The following is a 14,381-nucleotide window of genomic DNA, read 5'->3' as shown; positions in this document are numbered from 1 at the left end:
GAGGAAAAGCCTGTACAGAAAGCTGTTTGGCTGATTAAGTCAAAATGATCATGAACACTAATATTCATGCAAAGTTTATTTTTTATTTATTACCTTAATAAAACCAAAAAAATTTCATAGCACACGTGTTTAAATTTGTAAATTGTTTGCTAACTTTATAAGGAAATCAGTGAAATGCACTTCTTATCAATTACCTGGGAATAATAATTTTGTATTTGCTTATTCAGAATCATAGTTGTCGGTGTTGTCTGATAGAGCATAACACATGCATACTGGACTTTCTGCATTTATGCGTCTGGCTTTGTTGCTTAGCAACACTAAGATACTGCTATGTCTACCATCGAATTAATTATATAGCGCTTCTGCTTTGCTGTCGAAATAATCGAGTGAATAAAATATTTTTTATTTAAATTATATTTATTTGTACTAATCATATTTAATATATTATGTTTTTAAATATTTTTGCCAATAGATGGCGATACATGTAAAGTAAACGATTCGAATGTAGACAGTAATTAATTGATATCAATGGCGCATTATGTGGGGTGTTAAAGGGCTTGTGGCTTCTCCAAAGAAAAAAGAAAATACAACAAAATATAAATAAAAAATAAATTTTAATTAGGAAAAGATTTTCGGAATATTTCCTACTGTTCGTTTTCCATTTTAGTTAATGGTACAGTACTTATGAAGTAGCGGTCACATAATGTGGAATTTTCCATAAAAATTTTTTTATCCGTTTAACTCGGATCTCCTCCCAGTAGATCCTGAGTGACCCACTGATTGATTTTTGGAAATTCGTTGAAAATTTCTCGATGGTATTAACGACAATATCATAAGTTCGATGTATGTTAACGTAACTTCCGAATTTCGTAGCAATTGATCGAAAGGTCTAGTAATGTATGGCCGGCAAAGAAACATTCTAACATTCCTATTGATATATATATATATAATCCAAAGTTCAGTTTTGTTATATTTACTTTAAATACTCGTATATATTTTGGCATGTCATGTTGCATCTGGATAATACTGTATTTGTCATGATAATCTATATCATTTAATAGAATTATTGTTAGGCAGACGTTTTCTATTCGTTGTTTCATATATAGTCAAAGTTCGGTTTACGAATTCAATTCCTTCTTAAAAGTCGTTCTGAAAATTTTGTTTTCAAACTGTTTTCAGAGTGAAGTTAATCCATTTTACAGGGAAATTTTGTTTCATAGTTTTTATTTTACCTTTTTGTCATCATTTCATGCATAAAAATGTCTATAAATGCAACGTAATGTTCTATATATATATATATATATATATATTATAATAGATAATTATATAATTTAATAATATAATAATTTGTATATAATTTAAATTAAACCAATTGAAACATATTGTTTTTAATATATACAGGGTGGGCCAGCGAAAACGAAACGGCAGAGTGTTCGTGTTCGTCCAAGCAAATCGCTCGGACAGGTCGATTTTATTCTCGAGGGGACATCTTTTGCAATAAAGTTTTTGCGATTCTGAATACAACAGATAACAAAAAAGTTTAAAAACTCATTTATTTTGTATTTACTAAACAAACATTTCTTTCGAAAAAATTGTTTGTTTAGTTAATATTCAGAATCGCAAAACCTTTATTGCAAAAGATGTCCCCTCGAAAATAAAATCGACCTGTCGGAGCGATTTTCTTGAATGAACACGAACACTCTGCCGTTTCGTTTTCAGAGGGAATCAGAGGGAATTTGTTTTGTTTTTGTTGATTACCAACCCATTATTTTCCATATAACTGTTCAAAGTTTTTAAAATGGTATTTAAATTCTCTCTAAAAGTTATAGCATTCGTATGAGAATAGGTTATTAAATCGTCAGCATACATCAGTATATTATCTTTCGATATATGATTGAACAAATCATTGATATAGCCTATATATTGAAAAGCAGTGGACCCAAAATTGAATCATGAGGAACAGCCTTGTTTGGCTTAAAAGACCTAGAAATAATCTGTCCAGTTTTAAGGAAGTAAGTTCTGTTTGACAAATATGATTTTAACCAACTTAAAGGAGTTTCTCTTAGACTAACAGTTTGTAATTTTTGTTCCAGAAGTTTCAGATTTAAGCTATCGAATGCCTTTGAAAGGTCCACGAATACTGATATTACTATATTTGATTTGTCAAGTTGTGACGTTATTGATTGTTTTAAATGCAACAAAGCATCTACCGTTTAGAATCCCCGTTTATAAGCATATTGATTTCTATGAATTATCTGGAATTTGTTTATAAAAGTTGAAAATCTTTTGTAGAAAATCCTATCGAAAAATTTTGCCAAGACAGACACTATTATGATGCAACGGTATTTTCAATATCACTCTTAGATCCTTAAGTTTTAAGTTTTGATATAGTTTTTCTGAAAAAATACCATTTTCAAAAGATTTATTTATTAGATGCGATAATGGTTGAGCTAGGATATCAGATATATGTTTTAAAATTTCGATATTTAGGAAACTGATGTCTGTAGAACTGTTTTTCAAATCCATTTCTAAGGCAGTTGTGTTTTCCAAAAAGAAAGTTTTAGATATACTGACATTTGTTATGTATTGCTATCAGTTGACATTGCCGCAAAACCATTCAAAGATCTATAGTGCTCGGCAAAAATGTTACTGAATGTGCACTCCTCATTAATCATTTTCCCCTTGTAATTCAGTTAGTCTATTTTAACCTTATTCTTTGTCTAGGTTACCTGAAAGGGTAACGTTTTAATATTTTTCCGGAAGTCATAAGGAGATTTAACATTAGAAAAAAGAAAACTGTAGTAGTTTTTCTCTTCCGAATATTTTTTTTAAATTTGTTTAAGTTATGTATATCCTCTAAGTACTTGTGTCGTTCTTCTTCGAGAGTCGTCCAATTTTTGTTCTTGACTGTTTTAAATAAAGTTTTCTTTCATTTTATTTCATTTTTTTTCTTTTTTACGTATTCTTTGGTTGGAAGATATTTGTGAATAAAAATGAGTAAGATCAGGGCCGGATTTTAGGCGATTGGAGCGATTGATGCCAATCGGGCCCCGCATCACATCAAAATTTATATATTTAAAAATAGTACATGTTACAAAAATAAATATCTAGGTATATTATTATTAATAATAAAACAACATATTTTAATATGTAAATTAACAGTTAATTAATTTTGTTATTTAAAGTTTGAGTGGCCCCGCAAAAAAATTCAATCGGGCCTCGCACCTATTGGATCCGGCGCTGAGTAAGATAGTATATAAATAGTCAGCTAATTGGTCAGTTGTCAAACTTGGAGTATAAAAATAATTCCAGGAAAAACAAGACGACAAGGCATTTCGTAAACGATAAATAGAGAAGTTATCGATTTTACGGTAAGTTGCTTTATTCTTTCTTTCCGTATCAAGGTCTTTCTCAGGGGTAAAGACGATGATAGGCAGATGGTCAGATATCAAATTTTGATGTATCAAGAATTCACACGCACTATTGTTTGTTAGACCAAAGTCTATCAGAGAGTGAGTATTTTTTCCGAATCAAGTTCCGAATCTAGTAGGTTGATTCAAATCAGCCAAAATTGTTAAATTTTCTGCAATGCCAAGGTTTTTCAATTCGGAAGTATCTGAAGAGTTGTTTTTAAGTAAATCAATATTAAAATTCCCGATTATTTGTAATTTATATTTTCGATATTTAGTAGATTTGAAAAATAATATATCATTTATAACATCATGGAAAATTCCATAAATTATTACTAACATCAGTTTACCAACAACAATCGTAACTAATGTATGTAATTCATTGCGAAAGTTAAATCTGATACAACTTCATAAATTTTGTCATTATGTATTATATATATATTACTATACCTCCATGCTGATTAGGTTTTCTTTCTATTTTTTCTTGCCGGTATTCTTTTATATATGATGGAGGATTTTCATCATTTGTCCAAGCCTAGCAAATAGCTAGTACATTGAAATTACAGTGATATTCCTCCGTTGTTTTAAGTATTTTTAAATATTTGTTATTCAAACCTCTTACGTCACAATAAAACACGAATATGCCCTTTCTACAGAAGTCATCTGTTTTTGTACGTATTAATAGTTCAGTCATTCCGAAAAATTTTCTCCAAACTTTCCAATGTTAGTATCCGAATTGTGGATGAAGAAGTATTTTTTTTAAGTATACGTTTCCAGTATTTATCCAAGTAAATAATATTTTTCTTTGATTGTTTAGCATTCTGGTTTTGTAGAAGAGATTTCTATATCATCAACAAACGATAAGTTTTTAATTGCTATTTCTATTAAAATCTCATCCTGAAGTATAATATTATAACATTAAACATTTAATATTATAATATATTAATAAATTACATATAATTTGAGTTAAGCACTTTTCAATAGGAATTATTGGATGCCATTTATATTACGCGAATGACAATTAACGCGATTTTTATTAATTAATTTGATTTACATCGAATTGCTACACGTAGCGAAAACCGGAAGTAGTATCTTACCCACATGCGCATTGAAATATAATTTCAATAAAACGTCATCGGTGGTTCCTGTTGTGACGTCTAATGACTCCAGACGAATATCGGCGCCATACCGAATCGGTATTCCTGTCGGATAGGTCGGGCCGTCGACTTTCTTTATCACAAGAAGTTTAGGAAATTGACCATCGGTTGCAGGCTCTGTCAAGTAGCTTCTTCGGAAACCGAGTTATCGTACAGTACGTCCGTACGTAAATCGGAGCAAATACGGTGTCTAAAATTTTGTTCTTAACCGGATGTTTGACTTTAATCACAAAAATTAAACGGGAGTTATAACTTCGTTTTGTAATTATTTAACTAGTTACGCTGTATCAGCGTGTAGTCGGAACGAAGCTGCTCGCACCTTTATTTTCTAGAATATGAGGGAAAAACGAAACACAGAATCATTCGTTCTCAACAATATATTTGATTTCTATTGGATCATTTAAAGGTACAAATATAAGGTCAGAATAAAGTCATTAATTAATTGCTATGCCAACGTCTCATGAAATTCTGTCTATCACTATGGGCCTTGGACTTACAGATTGACTCGTAGCGATCTTTATTGTAACTCTTTAAAAATACTGAGTCAGTTATTTTTTCACTCGACTCAATGTAACATAGGTAAGGCCGATAGCTGTCTCTTTTTTCCCTATAGCTATTTTGATTTTTGGAAGAGTTAATCCCTGTGATTTATGTATAGTCATCGAGTATGCTAAGGTAAGGGGAAACTGTCTACGAGATCGCAATATACTGCCATCGTTCGAAGAGCGTGTTATGGGGATTATTGGAAACAGATTACCATAGATGAAAGGTCCCTGATAGCTATCGAATTCCACTAAAATAAACAGAGGAGGAGCTGGAGGGCGAGCATTAGGAGCATATATAATGTAGCGTATAGTTCCTAGTGAACCATTGACGAGACCTCCTTGCACCCATAAGTTGACTCTCGGCATGATTCTGGCATTAACTGAGAGATTCAAATACTTGGATAGACCAAGAACTGAGCCATCTTTGGACGAAGGCGGGCGATATCTGGAGTGTTTTTAGATGCTATATAAGCAAGAGGGCATCCAGTTGACTGCAAATAGTCTTTGTTGCTTAGTTTAACTTTCTCGTTTGTTGGATATAGCTATACTGCCGTTTGGAACTGATCAAGTTCATCTCTGGATAATTAGGCTCGATTTCTTGTCGTCAGAATGTTCAGATCCGTGTTAGAGAAATTACCCGAAGCTAGATGTAAGACATATGTGAAGGAACTATCTGCGCTATTTTGTCTATGAGAATTACTAAGTTTTCATAAGAAAAGAATCAAATGGGAATGTAATGTAATGTTCCAACAAGGTTGAGACATTAGTTTGTAAAAAACACTCGAGTAGAGAGGGGCTATCTTTAACAAGAGGAAGCTGACGAAAATCACCAAACAAATACGTAAAGAATCTACCAAACGGCTTATTTTTCTCAGGTTTATTTCCCTCAATCTTCTCTCGATCATGTAAAGCATTCTTGCACCAATCATTGACATTTCATCGATGATGATGAATTTGAGCGATTTCATCTCAATCTGGAAAATCTGTGCAGCTTCTCCATTTAGAGATCGAAATTTCGTACTAACGATAGGAAGACAGAGAGAATGGATTGTAAAGCCATCAATATATATATATATATATATATTTTTTTTTGTGGTTTAAGGCCCTTTACCACTCAAAGAGAGTATAAAAAGGCCCCAGAGTGTCATGTATGAGATATGTTTGCGTTTGTTAGTAGAAGGTGTCCCTAGGTGGGCTCATAATTGTCCCGTATTGGGCTCATAAGAAAAACTAGTCCCTTGTGAGGGCTCATAATTTACGTGTTATATGTTATGTTTTCAGCTTTATTCTGTATGTCGTGTTGTTGTTTGCGCTATCATACTTACCAAGATTTTCAAGTCAAGGAGAAAAAAGTTGGATAGGAAAGTTGCAGTATGCAGTGTTAACCAAACCAAACCTAACCTGTATTTTGGATGACTCAAAGCAGCTGAAGAAAAGAAAGCCGCAGTGAGCAGTCCAGTGATAATGGTGCCCAACAAATTTGGAAGAAAATTTTTGAAAGGGAGAAATGCAACACCCTATGAGGGTTGTTATAGCAGCCTTCCGGGAGGACTTGCAGGGGAGCTGGCTCCCATTTGGGAAAATAGTGGAGGAAACCCGGAAAACTCCACTAAGCCAGCTAGGGAAAACCAAAAAATAGTATATAATAAAAGGCAGGGGGAAAAAAACAAGGGGGTGTTGGACAAGATTACCACAAGAAGAGGGTGAAGTTTTAATTTATGGACAGAAGACAAGTAGTCACCACACAGTCTCCAACAGGTGTGTAGTCCTGTGTGATGAATAGTTGCGTTTACTCCATGTTTAAAGGTGAAATTTATAATTCCGCATTACTAGTGTAGTTACATTTCATGCGGTTAAGTTTACAATTGGTTATTTTACAGTTTATTGTTTTGAATTATTTATTAACGTTACATTATTTAATAGTTATTTAACTGTTATATGCTCGCGCGGAGGCAGTGCTGCAGGTAGAAGAAAAGGAAATAAAGGAAAAATAGAGCTTCCCAGCAGAGGCTTCCCGGCGGAAAGTCCCACCCCAGTGATGATACCGCAGACCAGGTGCGGAAAGAGGCACCGACGGTATCAGGGCTCAAACTCCACAGGGGAGGAGGAAGCGAACATGGGACCCCGCAGGGGAGCAAGAACCACAGGAAACTAAAGTGTGTTAGTAGGATGTGTTTTTGACTAATAAAGTTAATTATACGGCCCTACAAAAGAAGTAGTTTGATTTAAAAAGCCCAAAACCCAAAGCAGAGGATTGGGCTGGAAAGGGCTAGAAGGAGAACCAATATCTTATTAAATAATAGTTATTTATCAATAACATAAGATTATTTATGAGTTAATTAGCTGTTATATGTTCACGCACTGTAAGTAGAAAAATGAAAATAGAAAGGGGTGATAATGTAATTAGCCATAAGATTGGGTGTTAGTGTATTGATGTTAGTACAAAGGATAAATAGGGAAAGAAAAGAGAATGATGTAGAAAAATTTTTTTTTTTGTATATATATATATTTTTTTTATTTTTTTATTTTTTATTTTATTTTATTTTTTTATTTTATTTTATTTTATTTATATATATTTTTTTTAACCCGCCAAGAAGACCAATGAGACCAGGGTCAGCCCAGCGGTTTTTTTAATTTATGAAAAATGAATGATGAAAAATTTACAAATGAAAATCAAGTGACAAATATAATAATGCGCATGAAGTAGAAGATGAAAAAGAATGAAAAGGAAAAGTTAACAAGAAATGGCGAGTGGAATAATAATGTGTTACATTACAGACTAAAAAAAACGCATATTTTTTAGGAAATATTGGAAAGTGGATTTTATAGACCAAAGTATGTAATAGCTAAAGTAAAGGTACTATCTAGGGGCTTCGAGTTTATAGGGGTCCAAATCCACGAGCGGGGAAAGGGAACTAAAAGGTACGTAGTTCAAAATTAATTTATTCTGTATATTTACTAATAATTTATTCTGTACTATTAATTTATTCTGTCAAGTGATGAGAAGTTGTAATTAATGCTATTCATTATGTTAAATTTATTAGTAGAGACCAGTTAAATGAAGACTTTAAATGAAAACTGTAGAAAAGTAGCCCAGAAAGCCACTGCTGAGAAATGGGCAAGAAAAAGCGAGTTATAATTAATGTGGCAATTTATTTGCTAAATAAAGTTAAGAGTGATTATTAGCAGTCCATAACATGCAAAAGTTAGTAGTAAGACATTATTAATGATCACGCGCAAGTAGTAAGCCCAAACTCCCGAGCAGGGAAACGGGCAGGAAGAAAACAAGTAGCAAGCTATTAAATACATTTGGATGCGTGTAAAACAACGAAAAACAATTATTAATTGTGTTTAGTGTGCTAGAAATATTAGTAAGTACCGGTTATATTGTAAAACACTAGAACAATAGCACAATAGTAACTGCAGGAAGTTTGGCTAGGAAAAGCGAGTTGTAATTTCTATGGGAGTTTATTTGTTGTAAAAATAGTTAAAAGTATTGATTATTATTCCACAACGTGCAAGAGCAAATATTAATACATTATTTAAAAGTTTTTGGTTACAGAAGAACCCATTTCCCTAAACAGGGAAATGGGCTAGAGGGAAATAGGAAATAAATTATTACTTTCGTTTGAGAATACGAATAAAAGTGGAAAGCCGAAGTTAATACTGTTTGTTATGCTAACGTTATTAGTAAAGACCGGTTGTAGAATAAAACATTAGAGTAGTAGCCAAAAAGCAACTGCAGGAAGTTGGGCTAGGGAGAGCGAGTTATAATTACTGTGGCAATTTATTTGCGATAAATTAAATAAGAGTGTTAATTATTATTCCTCGGCATGCTAGAGTAAATAGTAAAAATTTGTTAAAGGTTTTCTGTTAGAAAGAGCCCAAAAACCTATAAGCAGGGAAATGGGCTAAGAATAAAAAAGTAAATTTATAGTTTTGTTTGAAAGTACGAAAAGGCAACGAAAAGCTGAAGTTAATACTGTTTATTATGCCAGAGATATTAGTAAAAACCAGTTTTATACAAATTTTGTAGAAAAGATTAAAAAGCCATTGCAGGAAATTGGGCTAAAACATAAATGTATAATTATTTTTTTATTAAAAATAAGCCAAATAAAAAGTCAAATTTTAGGTATTGCATTTTGTAAGAAAACAGAGACAAAGCGCTGGTTGTGTAAAAGAAAAAAGTAAAAATAAGCTTGTGCTAGAAAATGGCTAAACTCAAGTTGCCAACACACGCCAATGGGCGTGGCAAAGGCCAGCACAAAGTTCCAGCAAGAGAACCACCACAGAAGACACACCAAACGACATGACAAAACAAAAGTTCCGTTTCGTGCAGAAAACCAGTGTCACAAAGCAAGGTAAGAAATGCCTGCTATTATAATAAGTTAAATAAGCTAGAGGGGCCCCCAAAACAAGTTTTAGAATAGTACGTAAATAATTTTATATTTAAACATTAGTTTAAGTGGACTATTGTATTAATAAGCAAAAAATGTCTATCCGTCTGTTCATTTTTATTGTAATTTGCTCGTGTTTACTAATGTTACGATTGAATCCAAGTTGACTATACGAGCTTGCAAATATGCAAATTTATGGTTAAATTATTGTGTCCTTTTCCAGTTCCTAGATGGCGCAGCCATCAGGAACACAGGCTATAAAAAAAAACTTCTTAAAACTTCTTGTAAGGGGAGGCTTGGGAGGAGGTGGTTTGCGGGAGCCAAAGTCCCAGCTTTGTTTAGTTGGTTTTTGAGATGTTTGTTCTCTTCCGCCAGAGTTATGAAGGCATCCTCTAGTTGATTAAAGAGGGAAGTGGCTTCCCCGAGATTGTTGGAGAATTGATCTTTCAGCTCCCTGCTGAAGTTTTTTGATTTGTCGACTGCTGCTTTTGCGTCCTTTATTTTGTCTCCGAACGACTGGATGATCGACGCGAGAGTCGATGGACGAGGGGACTGATTGCTAGAATCGCTCATTATTCTAAGATATTATTCTAAAATATTATTATTTCGAATATTTCTAAATATTATTATGGGTGTACTGCTGTACTTAATAATAATGGACCCTGCCGACACTGGTATAACTACACAAAACTGAACTTACCCAACACTGCTGTCGGAAATTCGCTGTAATCTTCTCTTGACGAGAGACACTACTGGAATGAGGAAACAAAGAGAATTGTTAGAATCTCTAACGGTCTACAAACCGGAAAGACACCCCCAAATTGCCTGATGAGGCATAACAGCGGAACAGAAGGAGTATTTTACCAAATTTTATTCGCTCATAATATTTGAATATATTTTAATATCGTGGAGATTACCAACATTCCAGGAATTAGAGTAAGATTAGAATAGTGTTATTAAATGTTTAATATTTTGCTTTTAAATACACCCTCCAAAAAGAATATTTTCCATTTATTTTATTATTATTTTTAGTATTTTTGATATTCACTTGTTTACTTTCGTTCTAATTTAATACTTTACTGCAGTTTAAAGACCGATATTTACTTAATATAGATTTATTTTTATATTAACTTGACGAAACTACCGCGAGAGGGTTGCTGAGATCTGTTAATTTTATTTAATTTTTTCTTTATTTATTTTTCAGACCCTCAGAATTATTGTTGTCAAGATTATTACATTAAAAGTTTAGTATTTTATTCTTAATTATTATTTATTTTGGAATTGATTTTTGGAATTAGTTTTATAATTTTAAATTTTTTTTTAGATTGGAAATAATTACATGAGTGTGGCTTCGAAAAGTGCCACGAGGGGGCTACAGAGCGCATCTACCACGGATGAGTGCCACTGACAACTAGACAGCTATTTCTTGCAGGTTTGTAGTAAATTTTAATAAGCTAATTTAACCGTGCTAGTATTTAGTAATTTAGAGATGCAGGCTGAGTGTAATTAATCGAATCTTGTTATTTATTAAGGGATAAACAGTGGAAGTGAAACACTATTGGCGATAAGCTAAGACTGCTTGTAGCGAGGTTAAAGATGTTTTAATTTTAATCATTGCAAGAATTTGTTATTATTTGTAAAAGAGAAGGAGCTACCTCCGAAAAAGCTGTAGACTTTTAAGTAATAACTATTGTACGATTTGTATAAACACCGAAAGTGCCTACAAGAGCTTCAACAGTGTAATGCTATTAATGTATTAAATAAAGTTAATAATATAATCTAGGGACAGAAGCGACTGACAGGCCGACTACACGGAGATGCAGAGAAGGAAATTTGGTTGAGAAAGTGCCGAAAAAAACACTCGGGTAAGTATTAGGACAGATAATCGCTGTGCCGGAAGGTGTATACTAGGTAACGGAAGTAAGGGTCCCAGAAAAGCAGGAATGAGATAACTTATTTATAATTATATAACTTCAATGCTGAAAGAGAGGCGGCGACGGATGTCTGGTCAGTAAGCAACTAGAAGATATGTATAAATTTTAATATCGAATCGAAGGCCGACACAGGTAAAGGTATAGTAAGCTGGGACCAGAATGTTTTAATAATTACATACGGACAGTAAATATAAGGGATTTTGTAACGTGGATGTGTCAGATTCTGAAGCATAGGTAAGGACTTTTTTTTAACTTAAGCAAAAGCAACATCTGAAGGAAGGGCGTGGCAGTTGCCAGGACAACAGACCCCATGTGGAGAGGTGACCTAGATAGGTGTGTAAGGGCAAGAATGAAGGTAGAAGACAGTTACGTTTCTGCATATTGCTAGCCTGGTAGATGACTAGTACAGTATTAATTTATTTCTTAAATTCTAGGATTTTTAAAGTATGCTTAGCCCAAAATAAGCCTTGCCAATAGTGAGAGGAAGAGAGATAAAATCGTGCCGATATTACTCTACTTGTGAATTGCCTAATAGCTTGATCGTTATCTGTTAGTAGAGGAGAATGAAGAATGACAGGATTGAGAGTTTATAGTCGTAGTTAGGTGCGCAACAACCGGCAGGAAGAGTTAGTTCGGACCATAAAGACCTGCGCACTGCCCAAAGCAATCTTTGACTAAATTAAACATTTCTTCGTCACTAGTTAGCTTGTTACATGGCACCGGCCAAGCCACGAGACGCTCGCGTAGGAAGGCTATAATCCTCATCCGCTGACGATCGAAAAGACTACAGTCATATAATATATGTTCGATTGTATCGGGAACGGGGAGGCCGCAATTGCAGTTCGGATTTTCTATAATTTTGAATCTATGAAGGTAATAATTTAGTTTGCCATGTTGGCTTAGTAATGTCGTCGTTATCGAGTCGTGCTCGTTGTATTTAATTTTTTGCCTATCTTCGACAGTCGGGAAGAATTTATGAGTTATAGCACCTTTATCATCAGATTGCCATCTGGTTTCCCATATTCTCATCGATCGCCCGCGGAGGAGGGCCCTGGCGAAGGACAGAGGAAGGGTAGAGTAAGCGATATCGTCATTTAAATAAGCGGAAGTCGCAAGGGCGTCGGCCAAGTCATTTCCTGGGCAATCGCCGTGACTTTTTATCCAACAGGCTTGAGTGTTAAATGATATCACGCATTTTTGGAATAGTTTGTATGTTTCCAGAATTAATTTAGTCGAAATTTTAGGTTTAGTTAAGAAAGTAAGTACAGTTTTAGAGTCAGTGCAGAGTAAAACATCCTTGATTTCATTTTCTATTATATAATTTAGACTATTTCGTACAGCGAGAGTTTCCGCTTGTACAATACTACAGTCTGAGTGGAGCTTGTAGTTTGATTTGTGGATCACTTGATCTCCCGACAGAAATGCAAAGGCCGCGCCCACGCCACGAGCAGAACGGGAACCGTCCGTGAACAGTTTTAAAACGCGCAACTCATCATACTTTACAATTGCATGCTCGTGATTATACGCAGGGTGAGGCAGTGATTTGACCGAATCTTGTGTTTCAAAAGAAAGGGAAACGTCTCCGACAACGGAGGTCCCGGTAGATTTTATGAAGAAATAATCGTAGCGCTCTTTCAAATGCACGTCTAAGGGTATTTTATTAGCCAAAAGTATCGCGGATTCTCTAGAAATTGTTCTGTATCCTTTAATTAATCTAATGCAAATTCTCCTTTGAAATTTAAGGAGCATTTCTCTATTTTTTTGGTGCGTGAGCGCATCCCCCCAAACACCTATAGCATAACCCAAGAGCGGTAAAATCACAGCCTCGTAAAGGATGCTGATTGATTTGGAGTGGAGACCCCATTTAAGAGTAGCGACCCTATAAAGAGATTGAAGTAATCTTTCGACCTTCCCCAACTGGATTCGGATGTGCGGCGACCAAGAGAGCTTGTCATGCAATATAACCCCAAGATATTTTAGTGTATTAACGTATTCTAGTACCTGCCCATTTAAAGTTAACGTTGGCTTTTTGACTTTAAGTTTTCGCGTTACAAACAGCAATTTTGTTTTTCCCGTATTAAAGGATAATTTACATTTATCAGCCCATTTTTCTAAATTTTCTAGGATTGATTTACATTTCTTTTTTAGATTATATATATTTTTATCGGTCGCCGTCACAACTAAATCGTCGGCAAAAGCCACAAGTTCACTTCCGGGGGGAGTTTAATATTAAAAACTGTATTTATTAGAATATTCCAGAGGACGGGCCCTAGCGAGGAACCTTGGGGAACACCTAGGGACACGAATTTAGACACAACGGCCGAATTGTAAGTTAAAGTAGCCTTCCTTTCCCTAAAATAATCTACTAGAAGATCGTGCAGGTTTTTTGGTAATTCCGCTCTGCGGAGCTCATACAGTATTAGAGCAGGCCAAGCTGTATCAAACGCAGAAGAGATATCTAACGAGATTAATATACATATTTTTTTATTGGTTAGTGCGTCCTTCATTCGGTCGCGAACCTTAATGAGTGCATCAGTTGTACTTCGCTGCGGAGTAAATCCAAATTGATTTTCGTTTAGAAATTTTTTTCCGTTTAGATGGTTAGTTATTCGATTTACAAGTAGGCGTTCGAGAATTTTTCCTAATACCGGAAGGAGAGAAATAGGTCGAAATGATTTAGGATTGTCTAGAATTTTGCCTGGTTTCGGGATGATTTTAACAATAGCTTGCTTCCAGGCGGCCGGAAAGCGCCCAGAAGAAAGGCACGAATTATATATATGTGATAGAATGTTAGGGGATAGACTATAGGCTTTTTTAATAATTTCTGCGTTTAATCCATCCCGGCCTGGGGACTTTTTGTTTTTCTGTGCCGAAACAACTTCTTATTTCCGAAATTTCGAAGGGTAAGTCGTCGTTCATGGAGTAAGGCTTATCAATG

The 14,381-nt window shown here is 34.5% G+C and overlaps 1 protein-coding gene across 1 annotated transcript; it reads right to left on the bottom strand.

The window, feature by feature from the left end:
* Positions 1-12,070: 12,070 nt before the first annotated feature.
* On the bottom strand, positions 12,071-13,192 carry LOC136987461 (uncharacterized). Its single transcript, XM_067285197.1, has one exon. It carries the CDS (start codon positions 13,190-13,192, stop codon positions 12,071-12,073), a length of 1,122 nt encoding a protein of 373 aa, XP_067141298.1.
* Between the last annotated feature and the right edge of the window lie 1,189 nt (positions 13,193-14,381).

Source organism: Centruroides vittatus, unplaced genomic scaffold (assembly GCF_030686945.1).
Source record: "Centruroides vittatus isolate TY-2023 unplaced genomic scaffold, ASM3068694v2 scaffold_211, whole genome shotgun sequence".
Taxonomy (NCBI): Eukaryota; Metazoa; Arthropoda; class Arachnida; order Scorpiones; family Buthidae; genus Centruroides; species Centruroides vittatus.
Note: the sequence above shows the minus strand (reverse complement) of the source record. Positions and strands in the feature narration are given on the sequence as shown.